This window comes from Leptopilina heterotoma, unplaced genomic scaffold (assembly GCF_015476425.1).
Source record: "Leptopilina heterotoma isolate Lh14 unplaced genomic scaffold, ASM1547642v1 Lhet_6, whole genome shotgun sequence".
NCBI lineage: Eukaryota > Metazoa > Arthropoda > Insecta > Hymenoptera > Figitidae > Leptopilina > Leptopilina heterotoma.
Window position 1 is genome coordinate 6,324,482 of NW_025111137.1, and position 20,294 is coordinate 6,344,775.

Consider the following 20,294-nt stretch of genomic DNA (forward strand, 5'->3'; position numbering starts at 1 on the left):
AATTAAAAAATGTTGAAATCGTCATTCCTCTCACCCGTCATTCCTCTCACTTTTTTGAATAAAAATTAAAAATTGATATGATTGTCGGTTGTTTACAAACTGCCAGTGAAAAGTGAACCTAAAATGTATGAAAAATAATTTTTGACAATTGTTTAAAGAGATTTTTGATAACTGTAAGTATTTCAAAATCTATAAAATTTATAGATAATATTAATAAATTATAATTTTTAAATAATTTTTTGTAAATAGAAAAATATATATAATAAAAAACGCCGGCGCCAAATTTTAACCTCTTAATTTTTTTGTAAATTTTAATTTAAAATATATACTTTAAAAGCTAAAAGTTAGCATGATCATGCTATAGAGGTGGTAGATTTTTGAAAGCTCAATATAATTGACTGCATTAATCCATAAATAATAATTTTTTTTCTTTTCTGTTTGTAACTCACAAAAAGGAGTATTTCGGGAGAATCACCCATTTATAAAAATTGTTTTTCCATACAGAGAGAGAGAAAGAGAATTAATTGAATTAATCAAAATTTTCATATAATGCATGGCACAATATTTAGAATTAAGCAAGTGAATGTGAATCTCATCAGGGTGCCTCCAAAAAAAGTTATTTCAAGAATGCATTTATTAAAAGAGATGTTACTTGTGGTAACTCTAGGAGGATTTTTAATTTTTTAATTTTTTCGTAGCACTTGGAAGCCCAAAAAGCCGATTTCCTCTCTAAAAAATTGGCTTCTTTGTTATTCCAAAATTAATAATTTAAAAAAAGCCCCCAGGGATACCTGAGAAATTATGTGAAGAATTACAGTAGTGTTTTAATTATTTTACACCATCGTCTATTGGGAACATTCTGAAAGTAATTTTTTAAAATAAACAAAAAATAATTTTTCTTTATTTTATAAAATATGAAGAAAGATTTTTCATTTTCCCGCAAATTCATTGAAAGTGTAAGTAAATTTAAAAGTTATTAATTTTTTTTTATTTTTTAACCTTTAGATGTTCTTTGATATTTTTATAGGAAAATTTGAAGAAATAAAAAATTGCAAGTCTTTTCTAAGGTATTCCATCTTTTGCTGGAATTCTGTACCTTTTTTTTCCACGCTTGCTGTAGATTTCAATTCAACATTTATTTTCTTTGTAGCTGGGAATTTCACATGTCTTTTCTATTAAATCTTTTTCATTTCTCCTTTTCCAAGATGCTTTAAAGAACGATGTTTCCAAAGATGATAGAGTCTTTCAGCATTAAAGCTTCAATTTCTACCCCAATTCTTCTTTTTTTCCTTGGTGCTTTCTTATTGGCAATATTGGCAATTCCCATTTTTTTTCCTCGTATTTCTGTAAATTTTAATTTTTTTTTACATCTAAAATTTCACATATATGTTTTTCAAATGAAAAAAAATTTATTTTTTCTCTTCTAGAAAATGAATCTTTAGAGTGCGTTTTATGTTTCGGTGGTTAATGGTGTCATTGGATTGATATTTTTCTTTACCTCTTCTTCTTCTCTCACTGTTCATTTAAAATTGATGCAAGTTTAATACATTTTCCTTTGAGTTCGATAGAAGAGAAAATCTTATTAAATTTAACAATTTATCTAGATAAGTTCAAATGGAACTTTGCCTTCATTTTTACTTCATAAAACATTTATTTTTAAATTTCTCATAACTCAAATTGTTTAGTTCAATTTTTAATGAATTATGAACTAGCAACATAACTAGCTGACTTCTCACTCACTTGTTTCAATAAAATTATCAATTTAAATAAAATAGAACGTAAAAATTTTTAATTCAAATTTTTTTAATAAATAAAATATGAATTAAAATATATAGTTTTAATATTATTATAATTATAATCATATATTCTGACATAGGAAATTCAGGAAACAGTCAGCAATTTTTATTCAAAGTACTAAACAAATTAAATTTTTAGAATTCATAAGAAAATTCTGAATTTTTGTGTCTTTTTTGTTTGACTCATAAACTATAAAATTACCACGAATTCTAATACAAAACCTTCAATTTTTTTATTATCTGACGAAAATTTCTTTTTCAATAACTAAAATCTCCAACAACTATCAAAAAATAAATAAATTATTTAATGAATAATTTTACTTAAATATTTCAAAACTAATTCAATTTTAAAAGAGTTGCGTTTACAATTTTCATAAATAAATGAACTTCAAATGGTTTCAATTTGAAATTTTATAAAATTTCAATGTTGAATGAATTTAACTAGAAATTTTAATGAACTTAGATTTTAGAAAAATTTTAATAATTCAAAATCTTCTAAAATTAGCTAAATTTGACAATATTTATTTAATTAATTATTAAAAATAATGGATTTATAGAAGAATTTTAGTTAAAAACACTAAAAAAATTGAATTTTGAGGAAGTTACAAATGATTGGAGAAATTCAATTATTTTCAAAAGTAATAAAATTCTTATCACAAAATTCAATTATGGTTCAAAATTTACAAGAAAATCTCGACAAAATCCCAATTATTATCTTTATAAATAAAAAAATTCTTCTTCAAAATTCAATTATTTTCAACAATTTTAATAAAATTCTTGTCAAAATTTCAATTATTTAAAAAAATTATCCTCATTTCAATGATTTTCAATATCTTCTATTTAAATAAAAATACCCAAAAAAATTCAATTATTTACAAATATTTTATAAGTTTCTTCGTAATAATTCAATTATTTTCAGAAATAAAACTCATCGCAGAATTTCAATTATTTTTAATACAATTTTAATCGAATTCCTTGAAAAATGTAACTATTTTAAAAAATTATATTTTAATTCGTCAAAAGAATTCACTTTTTTAAAAATTTGTTAACAAAATTCTTTATAAGAATTAAATTTTAAAAAACATTTAATTATTCAATAAATAATTTACTTTTGTATTTAAATAATTGAATCTTCGTAGAATTATTTTCTAATAAAAATTGATTTGAAAATGAATTTTAGTTTAAATTTTAAATAATAGTAGAATTTGAAAATAATTTTTAGGAAGTTACAGTAACAATATTCTTATAATATAAAATAATGTTTTTAACACTCAATCCTCTTTAATTATTATAAAATATGAAAAAATCCATCACTCCTAGTTGAAAACTCGAAGTAATCGTTATCTTTATGTTTTATAAAAATATTTTTAAAATTGATTAATTTCAAAATGGTTTGAATTTGAAATTTTTGAAAATCTTAATTCCTATGAAAGAATAATAATAATTAAATATTTAAGATATTTAAACAAGAAATTATTGTTTTCGAATAATATTACAATTAAAGATATTCGTAAATTAATTTAACTGAACATTTTTTTTTCAATAAAATTTTTTCCTCTATTTTCTAACAATTTAAAAATTTTCAGTTTCATTTTTAATTAAATTTTCTAATGGACAAATATAATTTATAAACATTTTTTTCCTTTATTTTTAAAGAAACTTTGAATTTTATTAAAACAATTAAAATTAAGAAATAGAATTGATGGAAATTATTTCCTTAGCAAAATTAAGAATTTTCTACAAATTAACAATTTTCTAGTATTTTTTATAAATAAAAAGGTGAATAATTTGCATAATAATTTAGATCAGTCAAACGAAATTTGTTATAAAAAAAGCATATAACAAACAAAATGGTTATATTTTTTTTATTTGTTAATCATAATTTTTCCTTAATTTTCTAATTTGTTATATTATTTTATTACAAATCATGAAAAATTACCGGCATATTTTTGATTTGTCAAACAATATTTAAAAAAAAAAACAAAACCATACACAAAAACTAACTTCAAACTGCGGACAGAATGAATGAAAGAATACGAAGATTAATAATTATACTTAATAATTAATTTTGTGTTTTTTATTCCCGAAAATAATTTAGTTGATATAGAATGTAAGTTGGATTTTTGGTTAATGAAATAAATTTCATAAAAAAATAGAGCGCAACGCAGTGAAAGCAATTAGCATCAAAAGTTATGAGACAATTATTCGACGTACGTATAGCAATACGGGAACAATAAAATTGATAAAAATTGCCTTCTTCATATAATGGAATGAAATTGTAATTAGTTTCTATTGAACCTGTTTATGGATCCGTGTGCGAAGGTTCTTTCACTTATTGTTTAATTTGTCATTGAGAAGGCAAGAAAAAAAAAAAAAAAATAAGAATAGAGATTCCAGAGTATGATCCCGGCTGTGATTGTTGTTTAGTAAGTCTGAATGTAACAAGACATACAGTGACCCGACGACAATGGCCAGGTAGGACGGGACTGATTGTGAGGCGTTCGCATTATATTATTCATGTGACACTAACCCATGCAAACATTCGACCTAAAAGCGATAAGCCTACAAGAATAAGTGGTAGCAACATTAGAGTGAGAGAGAATGTTTGGCGTGCCCAGCCCCACCCAAAGGGGTGTAAAGGAGGTAGTGCATTGAACACCTTAAGAAAATCGAGTATAAAAGCTGTGACATGCATCTGTTAAGCAGCACAACGTCCTCATCAATTCAAGAATCAACTCTAAAGTGAAGAAAAATTCTCATCATGAAATTCGCGGCTTTCTTGCTGATGGCAACCCTTGCAGTGGCCACTGCTGCACCTTCTGGACTTTGGGCCGGACATGGAGTTGCTCTTGGTGGTCCAGTTCTGGGACCATCTGCCCTTGCCGGACCAGTTCTTGGACCAACTTCTCAAGCTGGACCTCAAGTTGGACCTGCGAAAATCTCTGGTGCTGTTGATGGTGGTGCTGTGGTCACTGGTTCCGTTCAGGGTCCATCCGTTGTCTCCGGCAGTGTCACTGGTGGAACTGCTGTCACTGGCTGGGGTGGTCCATGGGACGGTGCTTGGGGTGCTGGTCATGGTGCTTGGGGTGCCGGTCATGGTGCTTGGGGAGCCGGTCATGGTGCTTGGGGTGCTAATCCCTGGGGTAAGTTCTCATCATCTTCTTAATAATTTCCCAGCGAGCCTGGGGAAATTTAATGCCTTCAGGACATCAATATCCTTCCAAAAGTCTTATGCCCCTGTACCCACTGGTTTCCATCACTAACATTATGATCCCATACTGGTCGAAATTTTACCACTGTTCAGTATTTTGTATTTCAATCCTCAAATATTCGTGGAAAATTCCATGACTAATTTTAATCTTGCCACCAAACCCTCATTTTCATTTTACCGGAGTTTACGAACAATTCAGTGTTATATCAGAAAGCTCACCGCATGGTCATTCTTTTCAAATTGTAAAAAAAAGTTATCATTTTGTGGTTTTTCTCAAAGAACCACCACTTGCATTTCCATTTAATTACATGACCGTCTTGATAATTCTGTCTAGAAATTATGATGATGAAAAATTTTAGAGTTTAATTGTAAATTAAAGTATAATTATAGATTTAAGTATATTTATGAATTAAGGTATAATTATTAATGAGAATAATTAATATAGTATTCGGCATTTAAGCTTATGGACATGGAGGAAATTGGGGTGCAGTTCTCGCTGGACCAGTAGCAGGACCTGCAGCTCTTGCTGGACCAGTTGGAGGACCAGTTGTTGTTGCTGGACCATCGGGACACATTTCAGCTGGTCTTGCTGCAACTGGTGTTGTCCATCGTCTTGGAGGACACTGGTAAAAAATCACATCAATCCCCAAATATTCCGACTGAGCTTTACGATTATCGCGACCTCATGATTTATTTCGACAACGCCATGATCTCCATTCGTTACCGCTATAGTACCTCCCAACGCAATTGTAATGCGTTTTAATTGTGTACATAACAAAAAAAAAATTCATCAATATACATATTTTATAATAAAGAGCATACAACTTGTAATTATCGTTTATTTTCATTGAACCCATGACAATTGTTTTAAATTAACACCCAACAGAATTAATTATTACTACTGAACTCATTGAAAATTATGCTTCAGATATTTGAATAGTACTCTCTCCGTATGCATAATCAATTTCTCTTTGAATAATGTACTTGTTTTTTGAATTAGAAATAAGGTGTCTTGTTTTAAAATAACATACACAAGTCACATCATGATTTTTGAATTGAGTTCAAACTGTATTTTGTATTTAGTTTTCAATACAAATTAAAAATGTAAAAATCACTGGGTAACATTTTCGAAAAATTATGCTAAATAATAAATGTAAAGTATTATTACTCTTTAGTACTTGCATTTACAACAGGTACAGGTGTGAATTGTTAAAGGCGATGAATGCTATACGTAACGTTTTTATAACATCAGTCGCCAAATTAAAATAATCGTAAATACTACCATTCGCAAATTAAATTCAGAATAATAAATTATCAAACTTTATCAAGAAAAGAATTTTATTTTTTTCCATACTTACAATTTTAAAAGCAAGTGGATTTTTTAATTTATGATGTACAGTTAAAGATTGCCAAATATGTCAAGAAAATATTTATTGTTCACAAATTTTAGACTTCTCATTTTTCAAGTTGGAGGCTGAATTATGAATGCATGCATTTCTATCATCTTAGGGATACTGTATTTAAGGTTTTGTTTGTTTTTGTTCAACAAGACATTTTGTTACAAATTAATTTAATTTACTTATTGATTGGACAAAATTCTGTTTCTTGAAGGTTCAATGGCAATGTTCCTGACCTATATTTAGAAATCTATTGTGCCGACAATGCTAGTGCAATACAATACCCTCGACGCCTGTGATAATTGAAGGAAATTGCTTCAACGCTCTTCCAATCAGTATGGTATTCTATTGATGTCGTGATATCAACGCGTTTCCTTCCTCTTATCCCAAACACATTCATTGTCTACACTGACCAAACTCATACTACACAACAGCAATTCAAGAATTACTTAACTTGAATTACTACAGTGTTTCAATTATCGATGCACTTTTAATTAATTAAATGTCATGATTCAAGTGGTTTTGGTGATTTGAAAAAAAAAACCCAAGTTCCAAACAGATGCTCCGGTAATGAAATTCTCATTCAAGAAACTTGTACTTTAATCTTACATCCTGGTTCTACGAATGAATGTACTACGCTGTTCTCTTGCACGCTTGTTATAATATATTGTTGAAGTCTACACATATGCATACATGAACCTAGGGTGAATGTTGGTGTTAGACACAGATGACAACGCATTTTCCATGAACCACGTACGAGCTCCTGTTCTAGAATTGCTTTCTAATTGTTTCACTGCCAAGAACGACGTTAATCACTTCTACTTTTTATAACACTTCTTGCATACTCCATTAATTCAATACTATTAATACATTTAAAGATTCACATATTCTCGAAAGTAAATTAAGTTATTTAATATAAGTTTCCTTTTGATTTTAATTCAAATATAAATAGCAATATAAAACCTGTATTTCTAATTTTATTAGAATTCTAATTTTTATATTCAATCATTCATACATTATGAAATGGTATTTCAGAAGTCAAAAACTAATTCCCAAAATTTTTCCTGACGTATTTTGCATTAAAATAATATTTTGTAAAGTTAAAATCTAAATCCTCCTTTTTTTGTAACCGAAGCAACATTCGTCTTACACGTGGGCAACAGATCAGTATTTTGTCACCCTCATATAGGGTCACTCACCTGCCTAATACAGGGACTAAGCACAAGCGCCCAAATTAAATCAATAGACAAAAAATGATTCCAAAAGCAATGAAAGTGGGTGGCATTAACATTTTGTTCCATTGTAGGGAACTGTATAAAAGGTGCCACTCTCTAAAAATTCGCCAGCATAGGAAACGTCTTCAAGTTCACTAGTCCAGAAATAACCGTCTAGTCAGATACCTGTTTTTTTCGTGTCAGTCCAACAACCGCCATCAAGTCAACTAGTTGAGTACTGTCATCAAGTATCTTCTTCGACTCCAGTCAAGTTCATTCAAGTCTGATAATTTCTATTAGCAGGCACATTTCTGTCTTTCTAAGGACTGCATTGCTTCGCCATCAACGTCAAATCAATAATTCGGTCACTCCTAGGTTAAAGGGCGCTTTATCAAATTTACATCGACACCTTTCACTTTGACTGTCCCGAAAACAATCCGAGGGAAATCTACTGCATTCTGTGTTTCCGCTAGTCAAGGCCATTTCCTCGACCTCAGACTGAAAATGTCGCTTGCCGGGACAATGACTTTAAAAATAACTTTAAAGTAAAATAAACTATACGGAAGAAGAAATCAACTATATATAGTTTCAGTAATTGTCCTGAATCATTAATACCACGAGTATTTTAATAATATAAAAGTGTGGAAGATTTTACGAAGAGATGATGATTAGGGATCTTGGTTTTTTCCAGAGAGATTGATGTCTCTGTGAACTCGGGAGGTAGAAGTGCTGATTCTTTTAGCGTCATGAATGCAGTGCTTATTTGTGGTGGTTCAGTGTTATTTGGAAAAAATATCTTTTAACGGTTGGTGTTTAGTTTGAGAGGTGGAGAATTTGCCAATATGCTAAATTTTTATGTCATCAAAAATAGAATTAGGAGTGCATAAAGTGAGTAAAGACTTAGTTGCTGCAAGGTCATCTTGGCGAGAATCAAGAGGAGTGGATGGATCACTATCATTTAAACCGTATATGATTAAATTGTTGCGTCTTCTTAAACGATCTTAAACGATCATAAATTAATAAATCTGTGTTATATTATGTTCTTAAATTATTTTTTAGGTAAGAATCAAATTGAGTTGTAAAGACGTTTTGCAACTCAATTGGAATAGGAAGTAACATATAGGTGAGAATATATTATAAATACTTTTAGTGACCATTAAATTGTTTATTTTTTAATTTGTTCAATTATTTGACTTTTTCAGACACCATTTTCTTCCTTACATTATATAAACGACGCGTAATTATAATTTTTTTTTTCTTTATATTTTCTTATTTTCATTTACAATTTATTATAATTATCTGTATTTTTATGATGTTGTACTATTTAATAGGATTGTTATTTATTGCAAATAAAGAGAATTATTATTATTAAATGAATACTTTTATACGAGTTCGACGTACAATATTATTCTTATTATTTTTATTCATTTCTTATTTTATTATTAATGAGAAATGACAGGGCAGTTCATTGTGAAGAACGTTTCATGTTTTACAGCATAAAATGAACAAGAATCCGCGTAACAGTGAAAGACGTAATTCTATTAATGTCAAATGAACTTAATTAGAAGATGGAAATAAATATAATAAGAGCATTAGACTAAGCTTCATCTGAAAATAATTCAATATTATTAATTCAAAGAGTTTATGCTAAATATATATGTATAATATTTATGTAATTTAATTTCGTGTCGACGACAATTTCCAATTCATTTTGACGTCGAATTGATTTTCCCTTTGACATTAAATTCATTTGTCTATATGACGTTAAATTACAATTTTCAATTAGTCCTTCAAGTTTCGAATGCTTAACAATAATCATAAGTGTAATATTATAACAATGCACAAATGCAAACATTCCTACTTTAGTAAAACTGATTTCAAAATTAATGGTTATATTTGCAATAAAATTATTATTATTAGTACAATGATTTTGTTTATTTATTTATTTGTACACTCGTCTATTGCTTAATTCTAACTTACAAGTATAATATGGTTCGATTTTTGATCTGCTTTTTTGTAAAACTGTTAACATTTCTTCAATTTCAACTGATTTTGGCTGATGGTCCATGGACTCAATACTTTAAGGATCACTACAAATATTTTTTTATCACTATAAATATTAAGTTAAAAATTGCATTATAAGTGTAATTTAGATTATTAAATAAATCCTAATGTGGTTTGTAGTGCTAAGTAAAGCAAATAGCATACATTGTGAAAAGCACGATTTTGCAGAAGTTAATTAAATTCAAATACTCAACAATTTCTGCTCCGATGCCACATTCAATATGATTCTAGTAACAATATATGTGCACCAAATGGCTTCTAGGCATTGCTTCGTGTTGAATCTTGTTTATATAATCACCGAAACGAACGTACCAACTCATTAAAGTTAGAACCTAAAATATTTGTTATTTATAAAAATAAAATAACGTTTCTTTTAAATATTTCTAAAATTGAAAAATCTTCTTGTCTATTTAGTTAAAAAGTATTTAAGAATGCTAATTGTAAACATGGATAGCTTGTTTAAATAAAAAAATTGTTAAAATCAAACCAAAAATGACAAAGAATGTTTTATGCATATACTAAAAAAACTGGTTCTTTAGCTCTCAAATGAAACTTTGGGTAATATTCTTCTATGAGTGATTCAATGCATATAATTCTTTTTTAGTTTTTCAAAACTAACAAATTCTGAAAGGTCCGTTTGAAAGTAATTTTTTTTTTTTTTTGTAACACAGTGTAATTCTTTTATCGTACTTTCTAATCCGTATAAAAGAAGGTTTTTTAAACAACTGCAATGCGGCTAGAAGAGACGTTGAAAAACGTCTCACCGTATGAATTGAGCTCTAAGAGGCATCTGAAGTATCTATGTGACTTGAAACATCTGTCGAATCCGGATCACTCACTTCTATCACTTTCTTTTCAAAGCGATGAGAAACACAAACGTGAAAGGATTTCCGACGTATTGCTGACTGTCATCTTCTGCAAAGAAATACTCAAAATCATTAGATAGAACATTTCAAATATCTGGACTGGCAAAAAGTTGTTTTTCAAATTAAATTAACCTACACTAAATATACATGTTTGAAAATTGTTAAAATAAAATCACACTAATTATTGCAATGGTATTTTGTAACTTTAATGCAGAATAGAAAATTCAGAGATTTAAAGATTTAAATCACTATCTTATTGCTGCAAGGTTTATAGAGAATCTTAAAAAGGAGCATAGTGGAAAATTGTTTTCTTGTAAGATACTTTTTTGTATCTTTATACTTTGTAAGTTCAACAATTTTAAAAATGTTTGAAAATCTTTTTCCTTCCTCTAAATTTATGTTTTCCTAAAAATTAAGTATCATATTTTTTCGAAACTAAATCTAAAACTACAAAATCCTGTGTGAAGAATAGACTGAATTGTCTAAACGACAATTTTGTAGACTTCTGTGGAAAGAGTCAATTATCTCGACCAACATAAATGGTCCAAGTACAGAGTAATTTTTTCGCCTCATAAACTCATGAGAAAATTCCACTAAATCTGGTGAGAAATGAAATAAGCTTACTTCCGTAATAACATAATAATTACAGATGATGATTTCAGTAAATGTTTGCTGAAGCAGAAAGCAGTTGTGTTGTCAATTGACAATGAACTAAATTCTAAAAAGATTTATGAAATTTTGTTTTACAAATTTTTAATATTAATGTAAAGTGTAAAAAAATGATTTTTTAAACTTTTCCATATATTAAAAAAATTTTTTTTTTACATACTCAATATTGCATAGATTTTATGTCTGGGCTTTGTAAGTAGTAAAAAAATTGTTTCAAAGATTACAAATTGTTATAAACAAATTAAATAAACAATTTTACTCTAGGCGAAGAAAGGACAAAAAAAATTTGTTTGTCATTTTTGCGTAGAAATGAATTAAATTTATTACGATTAATGTTTCTTCTAAGCAGCCTAGAGATTATCCTCATGAAAATATTATGTTGGAAATAACTTAATTATCGTTATAAACAAATTATATAAACAATTACACTTTAGACGCAGTTATGCCTAAAAGAAATTGTTTTTTTTATAAATTTACTGCAGCCTAATGCAATTTAACTTTTTTTTAATGAAACTGATCTTTTGCGATAATTTTTCTTAATTATTTAAACAATTTTTAATAAACAATAGCATTTCAGGGACATTTTTGTACAGAAATAAATCGAATTTTTACAATTAAGTTTTTTTTTAATCAAATATTTTTGGTCAAAAATTAACCATCTGTTTTATAAATTATAAGATTAAATTATACAGTTAATTTCTTCTAATGAAAACGAAATTTTTCTTTAATTTCACTTATTTTTACAAATAAATAGCATTAACAATTAAATTTGATGAAAATATTTTAATAAAAGAATAAAACGTTTTTAAAAATTGTTTAAATAAAGCTTGCTGAATTTTTTTTGCGAAGATTTATTTTATTACTGTCCAAAAATGTCCCTAAAATGCAATTATTTATTAAAATTTGTTTAAATAATTAAGAAAAATTATCGCAAAACATAAATTTCTATCAAAAAAATTAGTGGCACGCTTTAGAAATTTTGAGCGGAAACAAAAAATTAATAAATATTTTATAAAGATTTTAATAAATTGTAATAAATTTTGTTTGCTGTTTCGCTTTTTTACAATCTAAAATTTTCTCTTCTTTTATGACAGATTTCTGTTTCGCTAGAATTTTTGAAGCAAAATTGCGGTTTTTCTTTTCGTACTGAGATAATCTGTCCCTTTCCAAACCATAATTGTGCTTTTATCTCAATTATGGCACTCAATGTTTTTTTTTACCTTTTTAGTAGTTATTATTATATTTTTTTTATTTTTATGTTCTAAGTGAAATTTGTAACAATTCATTTCTCTCAATTTCTAAAGAATGTAATTATTATTCTTTATTCAGTTTTTATTCGTTAAATCCTTATTCAGTCTCATACACTGGGTTTTGGGTTTTAAATTGTAGTGACGCTCGGGGATTGGTAGCCCAGTGATATTTTCTATAAAAATGACAAGATCTTAATTTTTAAGTAAAATCATCAATTTATTTGAAAATAAAAACTTTTGCAAGCATGAACATTAAATTTATGCTTTTTTTTGCTCAATTGAATCATTTTTACAAAGAAAAATTCACTTAGATTAACTTTTTATAACCTGAAGAGAAAAATGGGATTGTTTGGTACCCCAGACGACGTTTATCACCATACGAATCAAAATTAAAGTAGTACTGACCGCGCACAAGGAACGGAATCGACTGTCAAATAAAAAAAATTAATTTTGACTAGAGAGTCTCTTTATTTAATTTTATTCGAATGTTGGTAATAAATTTTATATTATTTTTGTAAAAGTCAGAACTTCAATATGCAACTAAGTTAATTATACTGGGGACTTAATGGTCAAGTATCGTACCCATTCGATTAATTATATTACTATAAATTAAAATCTCTTGTTAGAATTGTTACAAATTAAGATAACCTGTGAGAGGAAAATGCGACCAAGAGAATCTATGGCTCCATTATATAGTGTACAGTAAATTGCAAGAATTCCTTCCCTCAGGGAAGGTACTAATTTGACTGCGTTCGCTATTTATACTTCACTTCTAATTCGTGATAATGAAAAGCAAAATTTTCAACGAAATTCCAATCTATAATTCGTTTGCTTCTTAGGTACCATTCTTGGGAGCGCATCACTTTTTAAAAAGTCTCAAAATATATTTATCGTTCCTTGATTATTTTTTTAAATATTATTCCCTTTTTTTATTATATCAGCTTTTGCGTCTATAGAAATACCATTTCAGAAAAGACAAACTATGGCAAATTAGGGTCCTTCATGAATAATGGCATTTTACATAATCCGCTTAGATTAATCTCCAGAGAAAAGCGAATGCAGTAAAGAAAATTTCGAAAGCGATTTTCATCATTGTGAAATTTACGTATTTCGTTTATTAATTCAACGAGTCCTGTAAGTAGCTCTTACCTTTAACATAGTTTGATTTTTGTCCTAATTTGTTTGTTTTTGTTGTTTTTAATGTCCTAATCAATTTTTTTGCATTTAGGAAATTTCCTCTAATTTTGTTTATGGATTTTTGTGTAACAATTTTGTTTCACATTTCGATTTTGTTTCATTTTCTCGATTATTTATTCTATTCGTTTGAAACTGAAAAAATTCGATGTTGTTCCTTCCTTAGATGTCAATTTGATTGACCTTTCTCGTCCAATGCAACTTTAAATTCGAGTTTCGTTCGTCCGTAGGATGCCGCCTTAATTTAATTCTTTTTATTGTTGTTCTCCTGAACTAATCTAATTACTTCGACATCTAATCTTGACTAGTTGATGGATTATCGATACTTGATGTTTCAACAATAAAGAATCTTCTTCGTCTTTTGGTGTTACGGTTTCCCCTATTGTTTTATTAAAGAAACTAAAATTTTCTAAAGAAATTAGAAATGTTCAGTTACAATCTATTGTATTAATTAAAATTTAGAAAAATTGTATTATACTTTAATTAATTCTATTAATTTTCTGCTTCTTTTAGATTCTAGTAAAATTTAAGGATTACTACTTCAAAACACTTCAAATAAATATAATAATATAATAATTAAAATTTGGAAAAATTAATTAGTTTATAATCAATTTAATTACTCAATTGTTCCATGCTAAAGTGTTAAGAAAATCCAATTAAAAGGTACACAATTTCTATCGTTTAGTATTAAGTTATACATTGTAACCTGAAAAATTGTTAACTCGAACAATATACAATAATTAATTTAACAATGCCTCACTAAAACGTCAAATTGTAATCTAAGAAAATTTCACCGAGATTGAAGTTCAAATTATGACCTTAAATCAGAATCCTGGAAAATTATTATTTTCTAAAGTTATTGTCCTTATTTTTGAAATCTAATTTTACTTAAATATTTCAAAATTAATTGAATTTTTAAAAAAATACGTTTACAATTTTCATAAATAGATAAACTTCAAAGGTTTTAGTTTGAAATTTTAAAAAATTTCAATTTTGAATTGAAATTAAATTAAATTCTAAAGTTATTCTCCTTATTTTTGAAATCTAATTTTACTTAAATATTTCAAAATTAATTGAATTTTTAAAAAAATGCGTTTACAATAAATTAAATAATAAAAATTTCACAGGAATTTTATTATTTACCAATTTTTTATAAATTTATTAGCAATAATTAAATAATTTACATGAAAACTAACATTTTTTTTACCAGGAATTCAATTATTTTTATAAATTTTAATAGTTTTTCAATTACTGTCATAAATAATAAAAACTCATCGCGCAGAATTTCAATTATTTTTAATACAATTTTAATGAAATTTCTCGAAAATTGTAAATATTCTTAAAAATTTAATTAAAATTCAGCAAAGAAATTCAAATATGGTCAAAAGTTTAAATAAATTCTCGACAAAATTTCAATCATCTTTATAAATAATAAAATTCTTCTTTAAAATTCAATTATTTTCAAAAAATTTATTAAAATTCTTGTCAAAATTTCAATTTATTTTCAAAAACTTTTCTCAATTCAATCAAATTTTTTAAACAGATTCAATTACTTTTAAATACAATTTTAATCTTATTTTTCTCCAAATCTAAATTATTCTTAAAAATTTTCTTAAAATTCGTCAAAAGAATTTGAATTATTTAAAAATTTGTTGATAAAATTCTTTTCAAGAATTCAATTATTTTCAATACAATTTTAATAAACTTTCTCAACAAGAATTACAAGATTCAAATATTTAAAAAAAAATTTTAATGAAATTCTTCGAGAGAATTCAATTATTTTCAAAAACTTTGATAAAATTTTTTATACGATTTAAATTATTATTGTCATCACAATTTTAATAAAAATTGTTGAAATATTTGATTTTTTTTTAAAAGTTCGTAATCAAATTCTTCAAAATAAATCAATTCTTCTTAGAAATTTTAATAAAATTATTCCAAGAATTCAATTATTTTCAAAAGCGGTAATAACATTCTTGTCAAGAATTCAATTATTTTCATAAATAACATAATTTTCGCAGAAGCTCAATTATTATCAAAAAAATTTAATAAAATTCTTGTCAAAATTTTAATTATTTTCAAAAACTTTTCTTAATTCAATCAAATTTTTTTTACAGAGATTCAATTATTTTTAATACAATTTTAATCTAATTTCTTCAAAAATGAAACTATTCTTAAAATTTTTTTTTAAATTCGTCAGAAGAATTATAATTATTTAAAAATTTGTTGATAAAATTCTTTATGAGAGTTCAATTTTAAGACACATTCAATTATTCAATAAATTATTTATTTTTGTATTTAAATAATTGAATTCTCGTAGAATTTTCTAATAAAAATTGATTTAAATATGCATTTTAGTTAAAATTTTGGATAATAATTGAATAATAACTTTCTAAATTTGAATTAGTGACTGACTTTATGCTTTTGAATTAGCAGATTTTACCAATAAATAGTCGTTTCTACTAATTTAATAGTAAAATTTACTTTATTATAGCGTGAATTTTTAGAAATAATTGAATTTTTAAAGGGTTTCAAATTATAATCTTTGAAAGTTTGAATTTTTTATAATTTTAACTGAAAATTGTGTAGATTTAATTTTTTTAAAAAAGTTTAATGGAACTTTTTTTTGAAATTATTATTTGAAGTTTTTATTTTCTAATATATATTTAATTCAAGAATTTCCGCGAATAATTGATGAAATTTCGTAAAATTGAATTGTAAACAAATATAGATTTGAAAATTCTTAAAGAACTTTCTCAAAAGTTATTAAAAATAATTTATTTGAAGAAGAATTTTAGTTGAAAATTCGAGAAAATAATGATTGCATTTAAATATTATATCCAATTACCTAGCTCGTAATAAAAATACATTTTTTTTAAATTTTTAATTTGACTTTTTTAAAAAGCAGTTAGCAGTAGTAATGAACGTATAAATTATTTTTAATAAATGAATAAAAACCATGCTGACATCTTGTTCATCAGAAAAAGCATCATATGATTCAAAACTTTTTTTATTTTACTCTTTTAAAATTATAATCATGTTCGTGTGTAAACTTATTTAACGAATTTAGTAGTTTTGAACACGTGCAGCACGATGTAGTCTGTTTTTACTGCTTTACACTTTAATTAGGTGCAGCAGTCGGAAGAATATGAAGCAACAAAAACATTTACAAAAGGACTAATGCGCGACATTATTTCGACGACAGACTGAATTGCAGTGTAAAAGGTTGCATTATCCACCAGGTGGTAAACATCTGTAATAACACATAAATTGTGGTTTTGAAAATAATTTTCAATAAGTCAAATTCATATGTAGAACAACTGCATTTACAATTATTAGCCATCAAATCAATAATTTTACTTGCACAATAAAGCTAATTTACAAAAGTCCAAAATTTATTTTATGACAATAATTTATCTTTATTTTTTTGCAATTATTTACCTAGTACCAAATGAATATCTACAACTGTGCAAATTTATCGAAAAGTTTATTAATTTCTTGCTAATGAAAACTGCCATTGTTTGACAGAAAAAATATTTTCATTTATTCAATGACAATTAATTTAAATATTTTCGATGTAAAAGCTTCGAAAGTGCTCTCACTTGAAACGATAAGTAGATATTGTAACGAATGGTTCTTAATTAAATTCCGTCATTCATTGAAATAAAGAATTCTTTTTAATGTAATTTAATTCATGGAAGGGTAATTTCGAATTTAATTTCATTAATTTCATTTGCAGTAGGATAATTGAATTACATTATTTATATTCAGATTTATACTATTAATCGGAGTGAAGTACCGATATGTAATAATATAGTGATATAATATTGTAAGTATTATTATTTAAAATCAAAATACATAATGTAAACTTGCTTCGATATATAGATATGAAATGAAAATAGAAATGATATGAATTTTCAATAATATGGTTTAAATGAAGTGACTTTACTCAACTATAATAGTAATCGTTAGCATATATTTTAAGTGCAAGTCTGCATTGGAATAATAACGAGAGACGCCCATAAATGGTCAGTCATCTCATCAGGGATTTAGCGTTTTATTACAATATCCGTAAAGGTCGACACTGTCAAGAGTGCACTTTGTCTGAGGTTAATGTGGAGCAAGATCACACCGATGAGAATTTGCGGCAATGGTGACGCGAACGCTATAATCACAACGATCCATATCCATAAGCTCGCGTAGGAATATCCTACATGCATTCTGTTAAGTAATTCTTATGCGGAACTTCAAGGAAGACGACTCCTATAATTTGAGATTCACTTATCTCGCTTCACTTCATCTATTAGTTAAAAATTACTAGAAAAACAAAAACATTTCATCAATTATATTTCTCTCAATTTCCCATATTTTGCTAATTCAAGAATAAATAATAAACACATAATAATATAATATATATATATATATATATATAAAATAATATAAAATAATATAAAAATAATAATAATATTATATTAATATAAAATATAATATAATATAAATATACAATATATTATACACAATAATAAACACATAAGATTAAATAAGAGCCAGCAACAATTCGCGCGCAGCTGACTTCTCACTCACTTTTTTTAAAAATAAAATTAGCAATTTTAAAAATAATAGAACGTAAAAATTTTAAATTCTAATTTTTTTTTTTTTTTATAAAAATAAAATATGAATTGAAATATATAGTTTTAATATTATTATAATTATAATAATCATATATTCAGACATAGGTAATTCAAAGAAAAGTCTGGAAATTTTATTAAATGTATTTATGGCTCAAAAACTTCATTTTCACTGGACTGTAAAGGGGTTAAAAATAATGGATTTATAAAAGAATTTTAGTTAAAAATACTAAAAAATTGAATTTTGATGAACTTACAAATGATTGCAGAAATTCAATTATTTTCCAAAGTAATAAAATTCTTATCACAAAATTCACAAAAAAATAGAGATTTTTTTAAATTATTTATTTTTGTATTTAAATAATTGAATTCTCGTAGAATTTAAATCCCAATTATTATCTTTATAAATAAAAAAATTCTTCTTCAGAATTTAATTATTTTCAAAAATTTTCCTCATTTTAATTATTTCTGATATCTACTATTTCAATAAAATTACCCAAAAGACTTCAATTATTTAAAAAAAATTTTAATAAAATTGTACACAAACATTTATTTATTTTCAGAAATAATAAAAATTTCAAATATTTAAAAATATTTTATAAGTTTCTTCTCATTAATTCAATTATTTTTAGAAATAATAAAACTCATCACAGAATTTCAATTATTTTTAATACAATTTTAATCGAATTCCTTGAAAAATGTAACTATTTTAAAAAATTATCTTTAAATTCGTCAAAATAATTCAATTATTTAAAAATATTGTTAATAAAATTCTTTATATGAATTAAATTTTAAAAAACATTTAATTTTTTTAAAAATAATTTACTATTGTATTTAAATAATCGAATTCTCGTAGAATTTTTTAATAAAAATTGATTTGAAAATGTATTTTAGTTTAAATGTTAAATAATAATAGAATTTATAAAAATAATTTTTAAGAAGTTACAGTAACAATATTCTTAGGTGGCGGGTCAATATTCCCAAAATTTTTTTCCCAAAAAAAATTATTCCCAAAAAATGTTTTCCCAAAAAAAATTTTTCCCAATATTATATTTCCCAAAAAAAAATTTTCCCAAGCAAATCATTTTTCCCAAAAAAATAATCCAACATTGTCCACCAATCCGTTCGAAGTAGAATTTATTAAAAAAAATTTTCAAACTAGAATTTACTCAAACTATTATTTTTTCAAATTGCAATTTATTCAAATTATTATTTTTTCAAACAAAAATTTATTGTAACTATTATTTTTTCGAAATAGAATTTACTCAAACTATATTATTTTTTCAAACTAGAATTTATTGAAATTAGTCTTTTTTCGAAATTTGAAACTATTAATTTGTCGAACTAGAATTTATTCAAACTACAATTTTTTTAAACTATTATTTTTTCAAACTACAATTTATTAGAAATATTTTTTTTAAACAAAAATTTATTGAAACTATTATTTTTTTGAAATAGAATTTATTGAAATTAGAATTTTTTCAATATACTATTTATATTTATTCAAACTATTATTTTTCTAAACTAAAATTTGTTCAAAATACAATTTACTCAAACTATAATTTTTCAAACCACAATTTATTCAAACTATTGTTTTATCGAAATAAAATTTATTGGAACTATTATTAGTTCGAACTAGAATTTATTCAAATATTTTTACAAACTAGAATTTATTCAAACTATATAATTTTCCAAACCACAATTTATTCAAACTATTGTTTTATCGAAATAATGTGATTATTTACTACTAATTTGTCAATAAATATACATTTTGGAAAAAATATAACATTGGGAAAATTTTTTGGGAAAATTATTTTTTGGAAAATCCAGCATTGGAAAAAAAATATTTTGGGAAAAGTTTTTTTTGGGAAACGGATTTTGGGAAAATTGTCCACCAATCATATTCTTATAATATAAAATAATGATTTTAACACTCGATACTTTTTATTTATCATAAAATATGAAGAAATCGATCACTCCAAATCTTCGACTCGGAGTAATCGTT

The 20,294-nt window shown here is 25.5% G+C and overlaps 1 protein-coding gene across 1 annotated transcript; it reads left to right on the forward strand.

Moving 5' to 3' along the window:
• Window positions 1-4,444: 4,444 nt before the first annotated feature.
• LOC122509156 (heterogeneous nuclear ribonucleoprotein A1-like) lies at window positions 4,445-5,838 on the forward strand. The gene is made up of 2 exons (XM_043622978.1): window positions 4,445-4,939; window positions 5,468-5,838. The coding sequence occupies exons 1-2, from the start codon at window positions 4,558-4,560 to the stop codon at window positions 5,635-5,637; spliced, it is 552 nt and encodes a 183-aa protein (XP_043478913.1). The 5' UTR covers window positions 4,445-4,557; the 3' UTR covers window positions 5,638-5,838.
• The last annotated feature ends 14,456 nt before the right edge of the window (window positions 5,839-20,294 follow it).

Bases quoted from the DNA above. Each gene is read 5' to 3' on its own strand.
- LOC122509156 (XM_043622978.1), top strand. From the start codon at position 4,558: ATGAAATTCGCGGCTTTCTTGCTGATGGCAACCCTTGCAGTGGCCACT. The intron at 4,940-5,467 runs GTAAGTTCTCAT...TCGGCATTTAAG, and splicing joins TTGGGGTGCTAATCCCTGGG to CTTATGGACATGGAGGAAAT.